This window comes from Phasianus colchicus, chromosome 1 (genome assembly GCF_987193195.1).
Source record: "Phasianus colchicus chromosome 1, bPhaCol1.hap1.1, whole genome shotgun sequence".
NCBI lineage: Eukaryota > Metazoa > Chordata > Aves > Galliformes > Phasianidae > Phasianus > Phasianus colchicus.
The window spans coordinates 106,512,582-106,537,633 of record NC_143436.1 but is presented as its reverse complement, the minus strand read 5'-3'; the positions used below and the strand labels follow the sequence as shown (position 1 = coordinate 106,537,633).

The 25,052-nt window shown below is 40.6% G+C and overlaps 1 protein-coding gene across 4 annotated transcripts in view; it reads right to left on the bottom strand.

Annotated features, from left to right (window-relative positions):
• The window catches only part of HUNK (hormonally up-regulated Neu-associated kinase), a 55,784-nt gene that overhangs the window by 10,624 nt on the left and 20,108 nt on the right, over positions 1 to 25,052 (bottom strand). For all 4 annotated transcript variants that reach the window (XM_031612595.2, XM_090121803.1, XM_090121809.1 and 1 more), the window contains 4 exons: positions 18,365 to 18,420; positions 12,392 to 12,527; positions 10,500 to 10,627; positions 4,061 to 4,196 (listed from right to left, as the gene is read on the bottom strand). In XM_031612595.2, coding sequence (XP_031468455.1) covers positions 4,061 to 4,196; positions 10,500 to 10,627; positions 12,392 to 12,527; positions 18,365 to 18,420 — 456 coding nt within the window. The remainder of the gene's footprint in view (positions 1 to 4,060; positions 4,197 to 10,499; positions 10,628 to 12,391; positions 12,528 to 18,364; positions 18,421 to 25,052) is intronic.

Here is a 25,052-nt window from a genome sequence, read left to right as displayed (position 1 = left end):
TGTTATCCTAGATGTGAACGATGGTGAAAACCATCAAGAGAATCCAGCTGATTTTAAAGGAAAAGAGGCAAAATCCAACTTAGGTAGTGACATTTTGTTTTCTGAAATGACTCTTGTAACCAAACACCAGTGTTCAGCTTCATTCCTCATCTATTGCACAATATTCATGCACAAAATAGCTAGAGAACTTTACCACAGAAAAAGATGACATATAGGAAGGATTATTACAGCAGCTCTCAAAATGGTAAAACTGCTATTATACTCATGTTGGTTAAAAGTAGAAAGGCAATACAAGTTTATGAATGTACTTTTCTGTAAAGTCCATAACAGACTTAGCCACGGTGAGAAATGCAGTACAGCAGCCTGTGAAATGGCAAAGAACTTTTGCAGACTATGTTAAAAACAGATTTTCCAGAGGACTCTTATTTAGGCATCTACATGCGCTGGCCAGCTTCCCAGATGTACCCATCAACTCCTATCCATCTCCAAAGAAATACTGGATTTTATTTGCTTTCTAAAAAATATTCCTCTCTTCCAACATCAAGCCTAATATCTGCCCGGGGCAACTCAGGGAAGCTTAGGTTGTGAGCTATTATGAATATAGAGAGAAAGGTATAATTACCTACCTTTCTCACCCCTTCTTTGCTACACCCTTGTCCTGTACACCTTTGCCATGAGGAATGCCTGGTGTGCAGTCTGGGTCTGATATAAGAAGGACTTAGACAAGATGCAAAACAGAGTATGGAAAATCTCAAATTACTGTTTTCCTTTACTCAGCACTCTTATTAACATGCATTCTGCAGCTAAAGAATGCTTGGGTGGTTTTCTTAGAGTTCATAACCAAAACGTATCTTGGCCATTGCACAGTAAGGCATCTGGACAGCAAAAAAAATTTAAGCAATTTCTGCTTGAAGTGCTGAGCAAAATTGGAAATATTTGCTTGCCTTCAGGGAATTTCTTTAACAACAGCAAGCTTTTAAAAAGCCTGAGAGAACATTCTCCTGAAAATACAGTTTCTGCTGTTATTCTACCTTATCTCCATGCTTTCTCTTTTCCTACTATGTTCCTGTCTCAGTAACAATGGTTGTTACCTGAAATTGGTAGAAGAGGGCTGCAAGAACAGAACATAGCTTCTTGTTTGTGATAGAAAGCACGATTCCTTGCAAATTAAGTAGTGGGCTTTTCAGAACAATGTTGATATTATCTTACCCACATTTGCACACTAGCAAAAACTTGGACGCTCTGCTGAAGCTGACCCCAGCAATACTTTCTGAACAAGTTTAAAAAGAGGCAAGCCAAGCCTTTAAATATTTCAAACTTTACTGTGTTTTCCCTACAAGGATTCAGTATGACAAATTCTAGGTAGGTCAATCTTGAGGAATAAGCTAATTAAATTGTAGAAATATAATTTAAAAAAAAAAAAGAAGGTAAAGAAGGATTCTGTATGGCTTTCATCCTTTACAGCTTCATTAACTTCATCATACAATTTGGGTTCTGATAGAACGAGTAGTTACTTTGCTCTTGTTTTCACATTAAACAATGAGAAAAAACAATGCAACGAGGAAAAAGAAGTAACCAATTTCTTTAATAGGAAAGGGTAGCACTCTGCATTAATGAGCTGTTTAAAAGTGCTTGTAAAGGAAAGGAATACTATCATCACCATATCTGCATAAATGCATGAACAAACATATGCCCTCTCTATAGTTCAGCTCTGCGTTTTCTTCTGTTCTCACTTATGATTTGCTTGCCTTTAGGAGAAAACGATTAATGGGCACTCCATAAGCACCATGGCACAGCTATTCTATCTAGTAGAGGCCAGTCTCTCTCGTGAGTCTCTGACCTAACTGTACCAGTGAGCAAGCTCTGAAGTGGTACCTCCATCACAGCCTGACTAAGGTCTGATAACTGCAAGCTAACAACTCAAAAACAGAGGCATGAAAATGCACCTACAAACGCAGAAGAATTCTGAGATCACATTCAAGCTGTATTTCTGTCTTTTTTCCTCTTCTTAGATAGAACACACTCAGCAAGAGAATTAAATTACCCATACAGCTCTCAGTTACACTTACATTCATTTAACAGATGCCACGTTTAGTAGATTGATTAGACTCATTATGGCAGTGATTTCATTAGCCTAACGACTCATTCAGTTTACACTTGTTTTCTCCTTCTTTACCATATAATGTTCATATGTAGAGTGCACTTCAGTACAGTCCAATGCACCATGGAAACTCAGATTTCCTTTTATTGTACAAATTAACTCAATTGACCTTAAATTTCAGGCAGTAATGCTGAGATAATGAGTCTGCCTGTTCTCCATCTTGCTGCCTGCAAAACAATCTTTCTTATGTGTCTGAGTATTGTGGCTGGCAATTCTGTCCAAGCCAGAGGGTTGGAACTAGATAACTTTTAAGGTCTCCCTTCCAAATCAAGCCACTCTATGTATGATTCTATGATCCCAATGCATGCAATTAGCCTCACATATGCTTCAGTGGATGGATCTAGTGATGTCACCCTTTGGAGAACAAGTATCTGAGCTGTTCAGTGTCTCTCCAACCATATTTTGTGAGTGAGAGACATCTTATTCTGCTCAGGTCAAAGAAATACATAGTCGCAATCATTGTCCACAACACAGTACTTAAAACACTAACTCTGGAAGGGGAATGCCTGCTGGTATACTAGTGCACCTCAGTTCCCTGTGCACACAGAAGGAAAAGTGTCTCTCAACCCCACAGGGTTGGGTCCTCCAGCTCTTAAATATGTCCGATTCACCTGGCTAGCAGGACCAGAGGGGAAAACAGGTGTGGAGGCACTTTTAACAGCAAAATTGTAATTTCAGATGAATGCTCAAGGCTGTGTATGCATGGTCTGAGCCTGCCTAGGCACTTAGACCTTCAAGGCACCAACATAGAAAGATGGCCTATTTGGTGAACAACAAATCACTCTGGAGTGAGGACAGTGGTTCTGACATTCAAAGATAGGCTGTCACACCCCCAGGTGTATGCTGTATCAAGATCTGGCACTTGAGTAAATCATAGGGTAGAAGTTAGGCTCTTCTCATAGTGATTTGCCTATTAGTGAGTTAGGACTGAAATCTGGGGTACTATCAATTTTAAGCTCCAAAATTAAGCTTTAAGTTGCTCTATCTGCCTCAGTGCTGGTTTGGATATTGGCCTGCAAGCTAGTAACTCCTACAACATCCTCTGCAGGTACGAGATTGTGTAAGACACAGTGGAAAGGCTTTGATGCAGGAAGGAGGTTTTATCGGATCAAATATAGACGTACATTTCTAAGTGAGTTGCCTGAGGCTCCATTTACAGTCACAGGAGAGAAAGCAGAATCTCCTGGGCACAATGTCATCCTGCTGCAGAATCAGAGAGAAGTCAGATAAATCAATCTGTAAAAATTTTTCTGTTGACTGTAATGAGAGCCCAGGTTGACTGGCTCATGCGAAGACTCCATACTAAAGATGCTGAAAGTTAAGAAAGATTATTTCTAAAGTGGACCAGAAGTATTTTTCTTTCTTCCTTGTTTTTTCCTAGATTGCAATTTGGTCTGGCCATGAGATTTGTTATCTGTTTGCATTTAGTCACGCATTTAGTACTGCACAGGTATTCAAGATCAACAACCAACAAGGCAAGATTATTTAACTTTGACCTTTCTCACCATGGTCTGCATATTTACTTAATACACAGAACCCTCACATATGCATCAGAAATGGGTATAGCCTCTATTGGAAAATGTCATGGCTCTACTGACAAATAAGGACAAGACTACAAGTGATGTCTTCATACATGTCCATTCTAAGCTCACATGATCTGCACTTCGGATTACCTCATAACTGTATCATACGCCATCTTCTAATTTAAGCTACTGTTTTTGACCACTTTGGGAAGCACACATTTAATGACCAATCCTTATAACATTAAAAATTGAGTCAAAAAAGCAATCTCAGAAAATGCAGTGGGATGCTGTCATATAAGGAATGAAAATGTACCATGAGAGTTGTTCACATTTTAATGTACATACACACTGGCAGGTTTTCTCCACTCTTTTGTACCTGTTTGGGTATGTGACATTAGGTGGTGCTCTCCCAGGGTAATTCTCATTAAGCCACCGATTCGCAAGTGCCTGCTGGATGTTTGGTCTCTTTGCAGGATCTGGCTCTAGTAGAGATCGTAGAAAGTTTATGGCCGCTGTGAAGAAATCAAGAAAAGACAATAGCTATGTCATATATGCCATAAATATATATATGTCCCTATGCCCAGGGAGGTGTTGGAGTTGCTGTCCCTGGCAGTGTTCAAGAGGCATCTGGATGTGGAGCTATGAGATATGGTTTAGTAGTTTGTGGTAGCAAGGGTAGTGGGAGGACGGTTGGACTAGATGATCTTGTAGCTCCTTTCCAAACCTGTGATTCTATGATTCAATGATATACTTTAAGACTTAACACAACAGTTGGGTTGTTATGCCATGTAGCCTGACCAAGAACATACTAAAATGCAACTTTTTCTATACAGTATGCTCAAATGTCCTGAAAAACAAAGAAAGCTTGATACAGCATTGGGAACTGAAATAAACAAAGATTTATGGAGTCATAAAGGAAACGGAAAAAGCATCTTTTGTTACAAATCTTGTTTGAAGTTTCTGAGCAAGCTAGTCAAAACTTAATTCATTTTTGTTTGAGAAATGAGGTTATTAGAAAATCACTTATACAGAGTACAGAACAGAAAGAGTTAGACTAGGGCTGAGTGGAGAGGAGGGGAGGGATGGAGAGCTGGGAGAAAAGACATGGAGAATTGAGTTTTCTGCTCCCATTGACAGGAGAAATTCTCTTCTGGCTTCCATCCAGACTACAATCAGTTGCAGGAGGTTTTGGACAAATTAAAAGAGTGAAATTAATGGACTTCATTCTTTTTTCAAATACTGAACTTTCAACTTTCAATGACATTCAACCATCTCTTGGGATTTTCTTGCAAAAAAACTCAAAAGTAGTTTTCCTGTATTTGTAAGTCATGTGCTTCTTACACGCTTATGAACAATGAAATCAAGTGATTTGCTTTAAGACTCAAAATAAGTCAATGTCTGAACTTAAAATAAATTCTGTTAACTGTTTCTAGTCTTTATTCCTCAAATTATCAAGGTTACATTCAGCTTATCAACTACAAGTCAATGACGAGTTAAATATGTCCTCTACCATTCCCTACACAAAAGACAAAGAAACCTAATTCTGGGAAAGCGAAAACCAGAATAATTTTGTAGAGGAGATATAGTCAAGTGAGAAACCAAGGGCACCCTGAGTGATGTCAATGGTAACCAAAAGACAAAAACGATGGCTGCAGCAGTTTTCTCCAGCTTGGAAGGACAGCAATTTGGAGGCTTTTTTCCACCTCATTCTGCTGCAGAGCCACAGTTCACTCCCCAGACTCTCCTGTGCATGTCTTATCTACTTGAATCCAAATCTTGCAGAGACCTTGTGTAGAGACCTTGGGCAGTAGTAATAGGACCACTGGCGTACTTTGCCCATGACTTGGTGAAATATTTAATATCTTTGGATTCTTCTCAGAGTCCATCCCTGGAGATGTTCAAGACCAGGTTGGATGGGGCCCTAGGCAACCTGGTCTAGCACCAGATCTGGAGGTCGGTGGCCCTGCCTGTGGCAGGGGGGTTGGAACTTGATGATCCTTGGGGTCCCTTCCAACTTCAGCCATTCTATGATTCTATGTGTGAAGGAGTTAAAGAGCCTGAAATGGAAATACTGTCCCCTATTCTGAAGGACAGCAGCCGTGACTCATCTTCACCAACACCACTGTGAAACCCTTATGAATCCTTCCTCCCATATTCAGCTGAAGAAGAACAATATGCCTGCTCACAGTGTATTCGTCTGGAAACAGGAGCCTAGACACAGTGCCACTGCCTTTATGGGGTTCTCTTCTACAAGACTTCTTTGTGTTTGCCTGGCTGTCAACCCAAACATTTTCAGGTCTCTGATCCCAAAGTGACAGGCTGGCTGGGCTGATGCATCAGAGCAGAGCAGCGGGCAAGGGAGGGTTTCTCATCAAATAAGTCAACATTAGATTTGATAGGTGCCAAGACCTAACAGCATGGATAACTTCTAGTTTCACCATCCTGCAACCATCAGACATCAGCCAGAGAAGGCCCTGAGAGAATATCCATTGCAATGCAGGTCTAGCACTGAGAATTTTATATTAGGAAGAGAGAGAGTTATGATTATGTATTTACCAGTCCAGCTAGACATGAGCTAGGTGTTTTCTAAGCTCTGTCTTCACAAATCACTGATTTATGTGAGGTACTTCAATTTAAGTCTTTCCCAACATTTCTGTTATTTTCTTACGACAGCAGTATTGTGGAAACAGCAGGAAGAGACTACATCCAAGTTCATAAATCTCCTGCAAGCTGATGTTAGGGCTTTTCCCTGCGTACCCTGAAAGCCTGCACGTCATCACATCTTGGGCGCCAACCCCTCCGTTATGGGAAACAAGCGCCCCATTGTTCTGCCATTTTAGTTCCTCTCTTCCCAGTGCTTCCCGCTAGAAACCGCACGCATCCCATGGGTTCAGAGCACTCTTCCTAACACAAAACAGCCCCTCCCCAAACCAGCCACCATCCCCCTCGGCCCCCACATCAGCTAACAGCTCCTTAAAGACACTGTTTTTTTCCCTTTGGCAAAAGACAGACTGATTAAAGGCGGCTTGCGAAGCAGTACGAAGTGCAGCAGGTTCAGACCAGGGGAAACTGATTCCAGAGACGGGAGCACTCCAGAGAAGCTCCTTTGCCAGTGCTACCCAGGCAATGAGAAGATTTGTAGCAGCACCTTTGCCCACCTGAGCTGTTAGGTGGTAGAAAGAAGAATGAGTCTTTTTCACTTAGCCACACAGCTGCAGGACAGCAAAATTAATCCCTCAGGAAGTAAACATGAAGTGAATGAACTGGTTTTTGGGCCCATCTGAAGCTGCTTTTCATGCTGAACCAAGTAGCTTCATGAACAAAGGATGCTGTGAATTATCCCTCCAATGCTTCATTATGTGAGGGAATGTGAGGGCCTCATTTATGACGAACCCGAGGACAGCACTAATCTGATTAGCCAGTGACCTGCACTTGATGGAATTTTGTTTCCATGGTGTAACTTTGGGGCAAAGTTTGCTCTTTAGACAAATGAGAGATTAGTACCATGAGAAAAAAAAACAAAAACCTTTCTCTTTAAACATCTTTAATAGATTGAGTTCAGTAATGAACAGAAGTGGGGAGAGCTTCAGGTATGGGCTACAAGACCTCTGTTGCTTCCATTTGCTTTGTCATGAATAAAATGAACTTAGTGTCTTGTTTAGAGGATGCCACAGTATAAGTGGGTGCCTGACTAAAACCAGGCATACAGCTGTTGTTTATGAAACTGGACAGAGAAAATGAAATAAGCTTGTTTAATTTTACGGTGCCAGAGTAAGCTCTGAACTACAGGCATGGACAGACGATTGCTTGTGTTTGTTAAGAATTTGCACACACCTCCATATGACAACACTGCCTCTTCTGCTCCTGACAGTGGTTAACATTTAGCTGAGCTGCAATAACTTCCCAGGATGGATCTGATTGATTGAGGTGGTGGAGTCACCATCCCTGGAGGTGTTCAAGAGCTGTGTGGCACTGAGGGATGCGGTCAGTGGGCATGGTGGGGGTTGACTGATGGTTGGACTAGGTGACCTTAGAGGTCCTTTCCAACCTTGATGATTGAATGATTTGATGATAGCAATTAACCTGTATTTCACAGAAGAAACAGAAGTTATCAGCTGACCTGCTTGTTGAAGTTTTAAGTGATTGACTTCTGAATGCTCTTAAAAGGAAATGCTTCTCCTCTGCTGCAAAAGCATGGAATACACAGTTGCACATGTGGTAGGTAGTGTTTGACATGCTTTAAAAAGGGGATCACATGTAAGTGATGATTAAAAGATAGTGTGTCACTTGATGTTACCTTTCAGATTCTCAGATTTGAAAGGTGGGATTTTCTAACAAAAATTCCGTCATCTAGACAGAAAGCTTATCAAGTGAACAAGCTAAGGATTAAAAAAACACCTTTTCAGAGAGATTCTTTAGTCTCAAATGCACTTCTCTAGTCTGAAAGGAAGACCATAAACACACAGAAGCAGTACATGAAGAAAAAAAAAGGAATGCATACAAAGCAAATATCAACTTTCTTAACAACTGAACTCTGCTCACCTCAAATCAATAATCAGATAGCTCTGTTGTGTAAGCAGCTTAATGAAAAATTGTTTCCTAAGTGGGAAAATCAAATACTAACCCCACAGTTTTCCCTGTTGCTACACAGTTCCTTTGGGTGTCCATAGTCACACAAAACTGTAACTAATACAAATAAAGCATACTCTTGTTTGGTGATAAGAACAGCTACTTTTATAAAGGAGCCCTGCATTCAGCAGCTGTGAAGTTAAACGTTAAAAGAGAACACAAGGAACAAGCAAAACATACTACTACAAAATATCTCTTCTGCAATCTCTAGGTGAATTTACAGAAAAAGGAAACCTGATTTATGAAAAAGAAGGTCACTCTACCTAGGAGATTTAACCAATAAAACAATTTGCAGGGCAGAGCAGCTGATTTTCTATCTACTGACCCAAAGTCTAAATGTGGCAAGAACAAATGTCATCTTAAATCAGTTTGCCATGTTGGTGAATGTGCAAATCTGCTGACTTAAATCAAGGACTGATGCATACCTTTGTTCACACTTTGTTGAATAAAGGTTAACAAGTTTAAATCTGTTCCACTAATTTTCCATCATCTCTGAAAGTTCAAGCTTCTATTGTTCTTGGAGGATAAACAAAACACTGTTTTCATTGGAGACCGTAATGTCAAAAAATGTGACTGTGAGAAAATTTGATCTCCATGATAAAACTGTAGGATGAATGAAACAGTAAAAGGGAACCTGTCAAAAGTAGTATTTTCTTTTTTGCTATACAAGGTCTGGTCTTCTCCAGGCCTTTCATGGGTGATTCAGACTTCAACACGAGAGACTTCAACACGAGTTCTCCCTGTAAAGTCAGTGAAACCTCCCACATAAAGATAGCTGTGCTTGAAACAAAACAATGATTGGGAAGGCAGTACATCAGTTCAAAGCTACTGCACAACCATTAAACAACAGCTGTTTTCTGGTAAAAGCTTCACTGTGGGAGGTCAGTTCAGTAAACTATTTGGCAAACTTGGCAAATCTTTACAACTATATCCAAGACCCTGAATTCAAGAGTAATGTTGCAATTGATGCAAAAGATTTGGCTTCTAGATCAGTACAGTGTGAAACAGCCAGTAAAATCTTTATTTTAATTTACTCAGTGGGGCTTCTATGTATGGTAGAACATTCAAACAGTGGTTTTGTGCAACCGAATCCTACAGGGGAGTCTCCAGAATGGAAAGAGCAAATACTCCAACCACATAAAATACAAAGCAAGATTGCAGCATCCCATCACTTGTAAACCTACCACTTTACAACATGCCAGCAACATGAATTGCTGGCAGAAAACATGTACTTCGTACAGATGCTGAGTGAAAGAGGAACAACATATTCCACTTCATTCACAGATAACCCATGTGAGAAAATCCTTAACTATCTATTTATTCTGCAAGCAGGAAAATCTGTACTTGCAGAATTCATCTTGTGAAACAACTTATAAGGGCTTTTTCTTATACCCCATGACAGTGGTTTGCTGTCATTAGTGTACTGACTGAAAACACACTATCATTCACCCTTTTTCTATTAGCAACCTTTTAATTTCCTTGCAAACAGTTTGCCAGACAAGAACAAAAGCTCTCCATGAACATCAAATCTAGCACACAAAAATAAAACTAAAGTACAAAGCAGTTTATTCCAAATGCTGACACAGTCTTGCTATAAGCTGAAAAATGATTCTGTTGCCTAGTGACATGGCTTTGAAGAAAAACTAATTTTTCTAATATTAATGCAACAACAAGTTTGCATTTGATGAACACACAAAGTTTATCACAGGTCACTGTCCCAAAATAACTTCCTGTGTGTGTGTCATTACTTCACGATGCATGTGAGGTCATTCAAGGTAGCTTACCCAAGCCATTCTATGATTCTATGATCACACAATCCTAATCATGATAACTCCCAAGAATGTGTTACTCCAAAATAATGTGTTTATATATCCAAAACCTATGCTAAAATGTCTGAACATGCAAAACTGACCAGATATTCTGTGAAAGCAATTTCACTGGCTTTCACAGATTTGTTCCTCTCTCATATTCAGTACAACTTGGTGTTTCTCCAGTTTATACACAAGAGTTAAAGCAAAAGGAGTTATACTGCAACAACTCCTGCAGATCTGCTCAAGACTAAAATCAAAAAGACCATTTTTCACAATTAGCATGCCATGCTGGTAACACGACTTGCAATCCAAAATTCAAAGCAATGGTTCCAACCAACTGGATCTGAATAGGTCTGAACGCACTTTTTTGATTACCTGTGGAGAGTTGTGTGGGGAAAGGGTTCATTTCTTTGTCCACCATTTTCTGGTACAAAGCTCTTAAGCTGAATGGCTCCACAGTAAAAGGTAATGTTCCAGTCAACATCGCGTACATGTTCACCCCACTAAAAGAAAACAGACAAAGAAACCAAAATAATTAGGAACAAGAAAATAATTAGGCTTAGACTTTCTGACTGTATGTCATCTTTAATATCTGACAGTTATTAGGAACTCTTCTGTTGTGCACAATGACTTGGGCACGAATTTGCAGAGGTTTGCTCATGGAGGGTCACACAACTTGTACGACATAAGCTGGGACTCATAGAACCAAGCCCAGCTGTCAGGCAAACTCTTAATCAATTTTGCTTCACAGTTATGCCTCCCATCAGGCTGCTTAAATGCCATGCTTTCAGCAGCCTTGTCCTGCTGCTGCCCTGGGTATGACTGCCTATGTCAACAGGACCATCACTGGTCCTGGTTCAGTGCACAAAGGTTTCCGCTGACCCTCATGGCTTCTGGTGCAGCACAAAGATCAGGTGTGAACAATCACATTTTTCAGAGCAGAAAACTTATTGCTTATTTATACCCAGCAGTGCCAGCGATGAAAAGTGGATTCTTATTCTTTTCCCTCTTGAAAGAGCTTTAAATTCAATTGAGTGGAATTCCTTCCTTTTGGGAATTGGTTTCCCCAGTCTGCTGAATGAATGCATGCGAACAGAAAGAAACCAAACCAGTGTGCTTTTACGAACTATGATCACAGCAACCATTTGTTCAGCTATGAGGAAGGGCAGGGGTTAACCATATTTTTCTTTCTTAGATGAAAAAAAAAAAAAGCAGGATATTATTACTGGGGAAGTTTAAATGGTTTACAGGAATGACTGTACTCTGTTTGCATTCCAGTACCAGTAAGAGCATTCCTCAGGGCTGGTAATCTCACCCTTGATGTGGACGGATGGCCCACTGCAGGGTAAGAAATGAAGTAGCTGCTTGACAGTTTAGCTGTGGGTCTCCCTGGAGCATGGGCTACAGGATCAGGCTTCCACAGGAGAAGTTTTCAAGAGTCTTTAGGTATCACAATGCTGACTAATATGAGAGATTAATTAATCCATGTCCTAGTCTCACATATAAACAATGGCCAACCTTTCTTAGCAGGAGCAGCACTTATGCAGTACTTTCTATTTTCAGAGCATTTCAAACACTTCAACTTGGGAAACAATACAATTCCATAATTTTATTTAAATTTATTAATATTTTATTATCCCCAGTTCACTGGTGAGGGTAAACTGTCAGATATTAATAAAAGCTAAAAGTTAGCTGATTTCATCTAATTCTGCTTCAGGACAGGCAATGATAACTGACACCATAGCCAACAGGAGGGCAGAAGGCATTCCACAGTCTGTACCACAAGCAAATGACTCCAGAACACCTTTTTAGCTTCCTCTGTCACTGTCTATTCTTTTGCCTAAACACTGGTAGGTGCTCAGGATCACAAATATTCTGGCCATTTCTTCTTCCCTTCTAACTGCTATGCTTTCAAAATGATGACTGGAATGGATTTCACATCTTCTGCCAGACTTGACTGTGGATAGTGCACAGAGACTGTGTAAAAGCTTGAGGATCCTTCAGGGAAAATGAAAAAAATGTTCATCATCTTGTGCCAGAAGACACAACATGTGTCTCAAAGTCATCGATCAAGTTGGGCTTTACTGCAATCACACCCTGTTCTGCTTTCTATCAATCTACATACGGTTATGCAAAAGCTCTCTTTCAAATCAAGATATTCATACAAAATAGTTCAAAGAGTCATGCTAATTAAACAGATTTTCTTGCCTATTTCTCATTTGAACAACAATAAAAATAAAAAATTATAAACTAGAGAAGTAACTCACATGGACCAAACGTCTATTTTGGGCCCATATTTTTTCCTTGCCAGAAGTTCAGGGGCTGCATATGCTGGGCTCCCACACTGGGTGCTGAATGGATCAGAATAACCCAGGATGCCTGCACAGTTGCTCAGTCCAAAGTCTGTGAAAAGCATAGAGACACAGTTATGAAAGAGACAGATACAGCAAAACTGTAAAACAGCAAAACAGAAAAGGGAAAAGGCACATTTTAACCAAAAGCTATGCAATGAACTGCCTAAGAAAAAATCGATCACATGAAAAATTGTCTACAATTTGTGCTAAATCAAAAGAGGTTTTGACAAGCAACAAAAAAAAGTCTCAGAACATGCATGAATATCAGTTTTATAGACAAAGCAATTGTTTCACTCAAAACTGGACAGCTCAATTGGAGTTGAGTTTGTGCCATGCAGTACATGATGGCCACGGGGAAGAAACTAGCTTTGGGCAGTCAGGGATTCCGTACTGTGCAAGTGCTTTGCTAGGAGTCTAAGTATTGCTTCTTCAACATTTTCCTTTATTTCATTTAAAGGAGCCATCAGATTTAAGGCAGGGAGGTTGCTTTCTATAACTACTACACACAGTAAGGGTTGCAGCGTCAGCATTTCAACTCTAAACCAATGCAGGGAGATCTTGGAGCAAGAAGGGGAATGTGTTAATTTGGCTCTCTCCCTCTTTTTCTGTCCTGAATTACACCATTTCTGGCCCCTGGGTGTATATGATGTTCTCTGCTGGCAGGAACAGCAAGGGACTGGCAAAAGTTGGCTTCATGAAGTGATGAGGAGCAAGACATGGTCCCTCAGCACTGAAGGAGACTGCAGTGCTCTCTGCCAGCCCAAGCCCAGGCTGGTGCCATGGAGGGTGTTCTCCCCATCTCCTTTGTCTGCTCCAGCACTGGTATGGCTTCAGGGTGAGCTGTGTTTCAGAAGGATCTTAAAAAATTAAAACACTAAGCAAGAACAGAAATTAGGAGAGAGCAGCTGTAAAAATGGCCTGTGGCTTGGTCAGCAGCAGTGGCAGAAGAGGCCAGGAGCAACATGCAGTCAGGGCATGCAGGCCCACCCTGCCTCGTGGCCCACGCTTGGCTTGGTAGAAAGCAATTAAGAAGTCACAGCATCAGAGATGACAAGGGAAAGCAAGGAGGAGTTGCATAGGGTCTTGAAAGAGGACAAACAACCTGCTGGTGAGGCCTCATCTGGAATACTTTGTTCAGTTTTGGGCATCTCACTAAAAGAAAGACCTCAAGGCCCTGGAGTGTGTCCAGAGAAGGGCAGCAAAGCTGTGAGGGATCTGGAGCACAAGTCTGATGGGGAGCAGCTGAGGGAACTGGGGTTGTTCAGTTTGGAGAAGAAGAGGCTCAGGGAAGACCTCATCACTCTTTACAACCACCTGAAAGGACGTTGTGCTGAGGTGGGGGTCTTCTCCCAGGTAAAAGAGATAGGAAGAGAGGGAATGGCCTCAAGTTGCATCAGGGGAAGGGCAGGCTGGATGTCAGGAAAAAACATTTCTCAGCCTGCATGGTGAGGCAGTGGCACAGGCTGCCCAGGGAGGTGATGCAGTCACCGTTCCTGGAGGTGTTCAAGAGCCGTGTGGATGTGGCACTGAGGGATGTGGACTAGAGCAGTATCAGGCATGGCTTCATGGTTGGACTGGATGATTTTACTGATCATAAAGATTATTTGATTCTATGACATAATAAAGGGGAAGAAGGGCGGCAAACTCACAAGGATTAGGGCAATGTGGGCAAAGCTAACAGGCTGGGAAATCTGCCTCTGCAGCAGGGCAATATATCCAATGAGTAGAAGACTTAGAATAGTCACAAAGATGTTCACATTTATTAATAGCTTGCTATTCATGATAGCTGCAACAAAAATACTAGTATCAGGAACACTGACATCTGTTTATCTCCTTTTCTATTCATTCAGTCTTCTTAAAACTTCTCAGAATATCAGTATGTTTAAAATGAAAATGATCTTACATATAAATAAGGCAGCCCAAAGTAGCAGACCACTGAAACCTGCTCCTATAGAGTTGTGTCTTGCATCCACACATCTCATAAAGTAGCAGCCTTCTGGGTGTGTAACCCACCTGCTTGACTGGGCTCAAAGCATTGCATCTTGTAGACCAAATATGAGAAGTAACTGCTGAGCCCACATCTTCTTCCACTAATTAGGGTCTCTTTCCCTTATTTGCCTGCTTATTTGCATAAGACTTGAAGTAATAGTCTATCCTTTAGTATTCAATTCATGCCAAATATGACAGAAATCAGACAGGAGTCCCTTACGGTATTAAAAGCACCCTGGCAAGGCATTCATGTAAGCCTTGTTCCTTTATGAAGTGGGGCTAAAAACAAATAATACTTACAAAACATACACATATAAAAGTGACTGTATGGGTTGGAGCACCTAAAGAACAGTGTGGACTGGCCGGCTCTCTGAGAGGGAAGCAACTGCAGCACAACCATATTTCAATAGTCAAAGAGGCTCAAAGGGTTTTGCTGGAGTGCACTATAACAGCTGAAGGGAGGATCAAGGCAATTTCCTTGCCTCTGATGGAAAATAACTGTCTCTGTACACTGTTTAAACATCTTTGCTAGATATGTGTTATCCCTGGGGCTTATACAAATACTTCTGAGGAACCACTTAATTAATTTATTTATTAGCTATGGCCTGAGAGAGGTTATGTCAACTGTTAAATACTTTAAAAAACTCCTACAAATAATACCTCTATGACATATTAGTCACGGTCTTTATCCTGCTATGACATATCACCTCAAAATTACTTGACTGCAATACAGTGCTTTACAATCAACTACATAATGTTTATATACTGACCTGGCATCTGCTTGTCATTATCAGTGGAGGTAACCTCCTGTGAAAGTTTTCACTATCCTATCTGCTTAAACGACAAACATCTCACTGACTTGTGCTCGTTCATTAAAACTCAGCTGGTGTACTTTTTTTTTTTTTCTCATGTCTGTTGGAATTAAAAATGTGTGCAAACACATGCAAACTGGAGACAGGGATTTCATTGCAAAATAAATGGGAATATTGTTATGAATACCATAGCAGCACATCGCAATCACAGGCTGATTAGCATTAAGGATGCACTTTTAATCTCAATAGGAACGGAATTACCACTAGCACTGATAACTTTACTGCTACTCCTGTCTCTGTCTTGGGCTTCTTTCAATAAGCCTAGCTAATTACAGATTTCAGATCAAAGGCCATACTTGGTTTTCCAGCGTAAATATTATGACATGGAAGCACCACCACCCCCACTCTTCATGCTATCGAAGTATCGCATTACGCTACTTCTCAACGCCTCCAGGAAATCAACATTACAACATTAAGCTATGGGTACATGGCTATCTCTGAAGCTGTGACAGTTGGGATATCAAAGAAACTATTTAATAGCACAAGCCTTAGTACAAAACGAGAGCTCATGGACAAGTTTGACCTCTGTGTACGCCAGCAGCACTTCAGAGACCTCAGCAGAGCTACATATAGGCAAGGTCCTTTTGGTGCTGCAGGTCCTTGAGCAGACTGCCAAGGGCTTCACATGCTCTGTGAGTGACCTTTCATGGCACCTTTATCGGACACCTGCCATCACTGGCTGGTAGATAAAGAGAAGTGAATTACTTCCAGCATTTCTACTCCCAATGTTCTCAGATTTGAGACTTACCAGGCAGCTAAGAATAAGTCTACTTAACACAGCAAATGGAATTTTTCTAATAATACTATCTAAGAATATATTCTAACCAAAAAAAGTGTCATTAAGCAGCTGGATGAAGAAAGGCACTCAAAGGATTCAGTTCTCACTGAAATGCATGAACAAGTAGGAACTTTCAATGTCACTTTACATTACATTTTTCATCTTCCATTTTTAGATGCTAGAGCGTCTGCTGCTGCACCAGACGTGGAGAGTAAACTCCTACCCCAAAGCAGTTAGTGAGATGCTTTGTATTGCAGTGTCTTTCCTTGAAAGCATGAAAAGCAGCACATAATCCCTCAAAACACTCTTTGCTAGTGCTGAACTCTCCTGGGCTACAGTATGCGACAACGAAACTGATTCATCATGTTTCTAGGAAGACACTACATACTTTACTAAAAGTGGAATGATTTGAGTGAGGGAACAAGCAAGAAGGAGAATGAGAAGAAAATGATCAGGTATACTCCACCAGCTCCAGACAGGTGCTGAAACATTTCCCTTGAGTGTGATGCACAGAAGCAGGACGTGGGATATTCAGTTTGTACCAGAAAACAAATCCTAACCGTCTGGGGCTGTTTAATCAAGTAGTGGCTTTTCTGGAATATTAGATCAGAGATTTTCCTTTGGGAATGGGAGGAGAGGAAACAATGGACTTCAGCTGACTGTTGATAAAATGCAAGTGTTTGAGCTGACTGATTTTCAATCTGTTTTTGCTTACAGTGAAATTATTACTAATAAAGTAACCTTTATTTTTCAATAACATACCCAGCTGGACAGTGGGCTGTAATTGCTTTGTTTTAAAATACATACCGTGTACAATCTGCTTAAAAACATCAGGCTGCAGACCTGAAGACAATTTATCTCAATGCTAGCTGGGCTACAGATCTGTCTCTTTCTCTATGCATCCCACACCACCCACTGTGAGGAGACCTTTCTATGCAACTGAAGCAACTTAAACTGCAGGAACAGCTCTGAAGTTCTTTTTCGGCATGTAAGTTTAAATTGAACACATATCATCTGATTAGATTTGGTTTTGGATGTCAAGTTCACATAGCGTTGTGTAATCAAACACTCAATAACAGGAAAGTTATAGAAATTCTTTAAATCTATCAGATGTTCATACAGCACTATTGCAAACCATCTGGTCTCACTTATCCGCTAAATCAAGATAATGGGTGGTATCCATCATTACTGATGAATGATTCATGGTAACATATCAGTATCCTCTTGACCCGTAACTGACGTAATGCAGCATTCTCTTTTGCTAATATTTTTCCAGAGACATTTGATTCACTACAGAGTACCAACTAAAAGTTGTGGTAATTCTTCTAGAGACTGAATTCCCTAAGTAATTTTTAAGAATTTCAAATTTAATTAACCACCCTCTCCTTGTTTGTTTGGAGACGTATGTGCTTTATATATTACAGTGACTGTCCATTTGACCTCAATGTTAAGTGTTTTTCATTCCTTTTCAGATGATGAAACCTTTTGAAGAAAGTCAGGCAAGCGTTTTAAGTCTGCAACCACGGACACTGCTGTTGGCAAAAATGGAGGCAAGGAAATAAACATAAATGTTTATTATTTTTTTTAACGAAGGGCATATTTTCTTTTCAGTGCACACATTAGCATTAATGGGAGTTATGCAAAGGCAGTGAGAAAGTACACCCACTGATGATTAATCTAAAATGTCTGCTCAACTTGAATGAATCGAGCACTGCATACAACTGATTCTGGAATACAACAAAGTCTCTATTTTTTAATTAATCTTTTTATTTTTTAAACAGCCCTCTAAAACAATTTCTTTTCAGGTTCTGGAATCAAACTTAAAGAATATAAATAGAGGACCAAATTTTGCCAGCTGCTAAAAATGTGTACGACTCCCACTGACTTCAGCGGAAGCATATGCATATGGGGGCAGAATCCATCCCTCAGTAAATACAAAATTATAAAGCTAATAAAATAAATGACTTCTGTAGTGCTAGTTCTCTAATTCTTTCAAGGTTCCTAATTTAAACAGGAAAGTCACTTGTTAGAAGATGAAGGATTATGCCTATACCCAGTTAAAGCTGAAATAACTGGAACATTCTTTTACAAGAAGCTGTCAGGAACAGCTTGATTGCTATCTATATTCTCCCAGCTCCTCTCTGCAGCAACATTAGCAGTTGTCACATGGATGGTTATGAAGACTCAAAAATTCTCTTTATAAAATTACCAATTTTAAATACTGGAATTGCCAAACTAGGTTCATACCAATGAGCTTGATATTGTTGTCTTCATCTAGCAACAGATTTTCTATCTTCAAGTCTCTGAAAGAAATAAAATATTTTGAGTGAGGCTCTGAAATAATGAAGCAATTTCCCATCACTTTCATCAGTTTCTTTACAAGATGCAAATATAATAACGGGTATTATGAAACCAGCACACACAGTTTCACATTCAAAGCAGAAAGCTCCATGCATTGTACTCTCTACATAATTACCAGTGCCTTCACACAGACGTTCACTCCAATTCTTCACACACAAAATGAATTTACAAACATTTGTCAGTATCTCCTAATCAGATTCTTAGAATTTCTTATCCAAGTCTGCAAAAACCTTGTACAAGGAAATCTTTCAAATCTGTTTTTCAATTGCAGGTCATCTTCTCATTAGTTCTGATAATCTTCTTCAAGAAACTGTCTTCTGCAGATACCTGAGGAGCCAAATGGCTCTTCTCTGCTATTGTCTACAATGCAGGGGGCCAGAGCCAGTGTTTTGGGTGGGAGGAGAAACAAAACCAGTCCTCTTCTACACGATCACTGAATGTCCTGCTGACATGTAAAATGAAGTAAGCGTTCACAAGTGCTCTTCATCATTTGTGACTGTGGCTGTGTTTTCCTAAATCACAATCCATGTTAAAAAAAAATTCCCAGAGATCATTCCTCACCCTATCCCTCCTTACCCCGGCCCCATCAAAACAACCCCAAACACAGTATAAGAGTTAATTATAACATGAAAAACCACTCCATGACTTCTAGCAGTTGGTTGTGTCTTTATTACAAGAATTTTTCTGCAATCCAGACGTTAGAAAAATATTTCTAACTATTAGCATGCTGGGAGTTCAATAGCTCAGACTGGCAGTGATACTTCTCCCAGTATGCTTTGGAAAAAAGCTAGATAATAAAGACATCAGCTATAATTACAGGAAGGCAGTGACATCCATGGTATTTTGCCTCTGTACGGCAAAGGGACTAATGAGGAATACTGCAGATGAAGATAAAATGCTTAATAAGGTAAGACAGGTAAACCAACCAAACCAAACAAAGCGTAAAGAACATGGGAAAGAAAGAAAAATAGCTGTGACCAACTCCAGGCCTTCTTTAAAATGCTCCTCTCCACTTCATTTTATGCCCATGCTACGTTACAAATAAAACTGTGTAAGAAAAGTATTTGTATGTAGGATGACACTCACTTCATCAATACAAAGATCTTCCCCCAACAGATGTTTCCATACCCTACTTAGCCCTTCCTGGAGATTTTCTTTAGCTCACGCAGAAAAAGAAATTGGACAAATAATACATATACCTATCAAAAAAAATTTTTTAATGAATTTCAGCTATTCAGTGGCATTCCTCTCTTTGCAGGAAATTTCATACAACACAACATGCTACAGATCCACCTCTCTGCCTCCTCCAAAGGGAGCTTCTGTTGTATGGCAGCCACCACGGCTGAGCAATTGCTTGGTACAAGACTGATATGCCTTGCCAGATGGATTCAGATCAACCCACTTCTGCTTCCCCCCACTGCCAAAAAAGGGTTTATTTCTTCACGTGTCACGCCTTTATTGCTTGCAGATGGAGATTTTTCCACAGACAGTGTGATTAGCCTCTAAAAAGATATCGGGGCCGGGTATTTAACAGGGGAGAGTGCCAAAAAAACAGCATGGGAAAGAAAAAAAAGACTTGAAAAATCAATAGAAGTAAATGGGGTTTCAAGTCATATGCTGAAATACTCAGCACAATCACTCAAAGCAAGAAGCATGGAGATTTGAAAGTTCTGAGTACCTTAAACATCAGCAAAGAAAAGGTAAGCTTTTAAAACTAAAGGAAAGAGGATGGAAAGATGAAAACTATAAGTTGACGTGAGAAGAAATGCAATTAGAATAACAAATGAGCAACAGAAGAGCTAAAAACAAATGCAAGACATTTAAAAGCATTCAATGTTAAAAGCAAGGATAAACATTAAGGGGGAATCTTAGAGCTACCAGAGAAAAATAAGAGCCTCAGTATAGTCAGCAATCAGACCTGGTTAATTAAAGCCATTCAGCCACGTGTCTGTTCTCAGCAGACTTGCCAGTAAGTGGTAGCTGATCTAACATTCACATGTACTACGTTTTTGTCAGTCCACATCAACACGAAAGCCCTACTTCTTGTGTGATGCTGAAAACTACAACAGCATATTTTCACTCCTTGGTACAGTCTAATGAGAAGATTCCATGTTAATCAGACTCAGCAAGACAAAGCCAGTACAAAACCAGATCAAGAAAAGCTGGACTAGACCACAGCTGGAGATCCACTGCAGCTATGGACACAGACTTTCCAGTGGGCATGAAGCCCACACGAAGTACCATGAAGCAGCCCAATCCTTCTGAGCAGTCACTCCACCAGCAGTGCACACAGAAGACCAGTGCTGACATTCAGCAAGAACCTGGCACCCATCGCCAGGGCTGCAGGACTACAAATAGAGCCTACTGGTCTGGACAAGAATGAGGCCAGTTGGAATGGAGGGGTTATTCTGTGACTGCTTTAGGTGACTTTAACAATACACCAAATTACCTGCTATGTATTTTTGACAAAAAGTGTAGTTGTACAATCTAAGTTTTATATCTGTTTTAAGGTCACCTTGTAGAGACATGACAGACTTTTGCTCAAGTTCCTAAATGCTTTATTACGTGAGTTTTGTCCGGTTCCAGCTTAAGTGCATGGACAGAGTTGGTTTTGGTTTATCATGATTATTATTGTCATCATTGTATTTACCTGACTTACCTGAGTCACTACTTTGTTTGAATATTTCTGTTAACTTATTGCAATGGGAAAAACAGCACCACTGCACTCAAAAGTTAGGGAACACTGAATTTTATGCACAATATTACAATCAGTTTAACATACAAACATAAAAAGAAAACATTCCAGCATATTTATTCTGGGGTTTTATTTTATTTTTTTATTTTTTGCTTGTTTTTAATGGCTGTATACTGCAACACAGAATACAAGCTACTTACTATGACTCATATAAGACTTGAAGTCCTTCTTGGAAGTCAATGGGAAGTCCCAGAGCAATTAAGTACTAAGCATACACACAGGTCCCTGCAGGTCCCCATAATTTTGCATGTGGCTTGCACTTTTCAAAAGGTTTGTGGAGTTGGACACAGCTGCTTTGTGACTGGGAGAACTGTGCAGCTGTGCAGGTAGCACAGTAGGTAGAATCAAGACTGGGAGAAGAAACCAAGTTGCTGAAGATCGTCAGTTTCCCTTCTTGAGAGTGGGACATGCTGCATAGGACAGCCTGTCTGGATTTGGAGTTTCTTCTTTTGTTCATAGGGCTGATTTTTCCCTGGCTCTGCATAAAGCTTCACAGACCACTCTGGAAACCCTTACTCAAGCCAGCAGCTCCATTAAGCAACACAAGCCTGCTGCATCGAGCAAGCTATCTCAGACCCATGCCACATAAAATCACACCTCAACTACCAACCCACAAGCTCACTTAGTAGCCCCAGCCCAAAAGCTCACTTTGTAGCCCCATGAAAGAGCTGGAAAGGGTGTAGAGACTTGGGTTCATCATCATCTTATCAGGCACTTCAAAGACATTGCTTTGTTATCAAAGCGTTATTTCCTCCTTTTTGCTTCTATCAGTCACAAAGTCCCTAAGTTCAATGCGGCTGCGTCTGTAAATGCGGATTTCAGTCCATTGTTTTTACTAACACAATGTTCAGTTTGTTTACAGCAGAGCAATCCAAGAGAGAATGCCCAAAGGTAGTTTTGAAATGTGACATAAAATAGAAAGACAAACCAGCTTTGCACTTCAAAAGGAGACTTTGTTCTGTAGCGCTGTCACAAACACTGCATCAGCAGGTAGACTACTGGCACTTAAAATTAATAAGAGGGAAGTTACCAAAGCCAACATGTCAAAGCAGCAGGTACCAAGGCAGGACTCCTGAAACACCCTGAGCAACTCATCATGACATCACCTTACTCTTCTGGGTGTGCCAGGGAAAGGACAGGAGACTATGGAATAATATAAAAACTCTGCTCAAAACCTCAGGTATATTCTTTTGTCTTTCAAACTCCTTTTCTGCTTTTAATTACAAAATGGCAGAGGAAGGTATGAATATACTGCCACAGAGACTGGAGAAGGGAGAACACAGAAAGCTACCTTCACTACCAATACATTATTAAATTCTTTTCTTTGACATCCTGACAGTAATTGCACTGAATGGGATTGAATTTTGTTAAAATGACTTAAAAGGGTTGTTGAGAATTTCCTGTGGGATGCAGTTGCAAGCACCAAGGCTTTCACTTCGTTTTCTCTGTTGCCCTTACTCTCCCAAGGGGCTTATTGTTCATCCTGCCTTTTGACAGCATGAAGGCCTGTGTAAACACCCTTTGAAAAGAGAAAGCTTCACCAGATACTGCCATTTGGGTTTGTTTTCCTCTGTCAGAGGGAAAGATAAATAATTCCTACCTGATTCACAGCTAAGCTTGTTGCAAGTCGTATTTTTAGCAGCCAACCAACTCTGCTGATAAAAGGAATGAAACACAAACGATTATGTGAAATTATATTTAGAAGAGCAGAATTTTCTTTTTCAGGAAAGCAGTCAAAGAGTTCTGAAAACAGGACTCAGCAAAGAGACCGTTCCTGCACTGGGGAGCTTGCAGATCTTGTACACCATAGGAAATGAAATACTTATCATTTAAAATAGAGTCAAACTCATTGTGTGGGTTTTTTGCCCTCTCTAAATAAAATGAGATTTCTTGATGTTTTTTTTCAGACTGCTTGCATGTCCTACTGCTTCCGAAAAGAAGCATTGCTTTTGAGTTCTGGGTCCCAACTCTTTTCCAAAGAACTGTGTGCTTTTCTATCACGCCAAGTCTTGATTGAAAAGCATGAAGCTAGCTGAGTAATATTCATCAAATAATGTATTCCAATTTCATACAACTTATTTTCGGCTTCTTTTTCACCCTGAATTATAGAAGGCAGCAAGCGATCTAGATTATTCCCTGTATAATGCAGACAAAATGCTGGTGACTTTTGTAATCAGTGGTTCAGTGAATACTTTTCAATGCTCTACCCAAATCGGTGTGAATGATGCAAGTATTTTGAGAGAGGCAAACAGCACACCGCTTTCCAGCCTACAGCGCCGTGTTTTGTTTCACACACAGCGACTGCAAACGCCCACAGATCACCACCACCACCTCAATGAAAGCGCCGTTATTTTTACCTGCTTTAAAAATAACAATAATAACAACAACAGAACACTGTCATTTCATCCAGGGTGAGCATGAATCAGCCTTCTGCACTATTTTTTCCCCCTCTTCAGCTGAGTAGTCTGTTTTTAGAGCTGCCGCAGTCAATAGCCCAAGAAGCTGAAGGACAGCTCTAGTGGTGACTACCAGTCTTTCTCTCATCTCTCTGCATGCAAAAGAGGGAGAAGAAATCTGGATTGGGCTGCCTGTGTTTTTTGTGTCCCCATGCTGCCCTACGTACCTTGTTAACAGCATGACTGAAGATGCTGAACAATGAAACTAGAGAAAATGTTTTAACAGTAAAAACAGAATTGGGCCTGCTAGTTATCTGGATGAATAACATGGGTCTGAATCTTCTCTGATCAAGAGGGGAACCAGTCCTGCCAGCCCCTCATAATTACACTGTACATCACGCCAGCAAGAAGAGGGCAGATTTTCCAGTGAGAGGTTCTGCTGCTAGCAGCTCAACATCCTCATCTCTTCCTGACAGCTTTTTCTCCGCCCACCTCGGAAATGTTGACCTTTCTCCTTCTTCCTGACCCCCTTTCCATATGTATGGGATACAAATTGATCCCCTAAAGCAGTAAGTAGATTTTCTCCTTTCCAATGCCCCAAACTGTGGGGTTAATAATTTAAAAAGGTCAGGAGTTCAACTGCTGATAGAGAACCTGCAGACCAAACCTAGCTGCTGCTCAAATATTTGTATTACAGTGGTACCAGAAGTTTAGCTTCAGATAAGACCTCAGTGCACCCGAGGTTATCCGTCCTCATGGCACCAATCCCTAATGGATCACAGGGAACAAGCAGAGGGTCCTTAAGACCAAAAAAAGCAGCTTTTGGGCCAGATGGGCGCAACTGGAGGGCTACTGTCTGCACAGCGGCCCTGTGGACTGGTGCTATGACAGCTCTCATCTTCTACACTGTAAGCACGGTAAGGAGACTAAGATGCAGATCTGCAGAAGTATCCAGGTGCCTGGCTCCTGATACTGAGAGGATGGGGCCTACACGACTTGCACGGTGTCACATGGCAAAGTCTGTGGGAGTTCAGACTTAACTCCAGTTGGCCCAAATTTAGAAAGTGTGGTCTCTTTCTTAGACAGCTCCCTATAAATACACCTAAGAACAGAATAAGAGACATACTGGGTCAGACCAAAGGTACGCTCAGCCCACCATCCTCCTGTCTCCATAGCAGCCAAGAGCACAGAATTGGAGAAGGAAACAGGGACAGGCAGTCATGTGTGATATCTCCACCTGCACTCTCCCAGCCTCTACCAGGTGCTGCTCATGGACTTCAGGCAGAGATATATTATGGCTATACTTTATTCTGTAACCCTCAGCAGACTTCTGCATGATTAACTTGTCCTATTTCTCCCTGAGCTAAGGTGAACTTTTAACTACAGCATCCTTCTGCAAGGAGATCCACATCCTGCTTATATA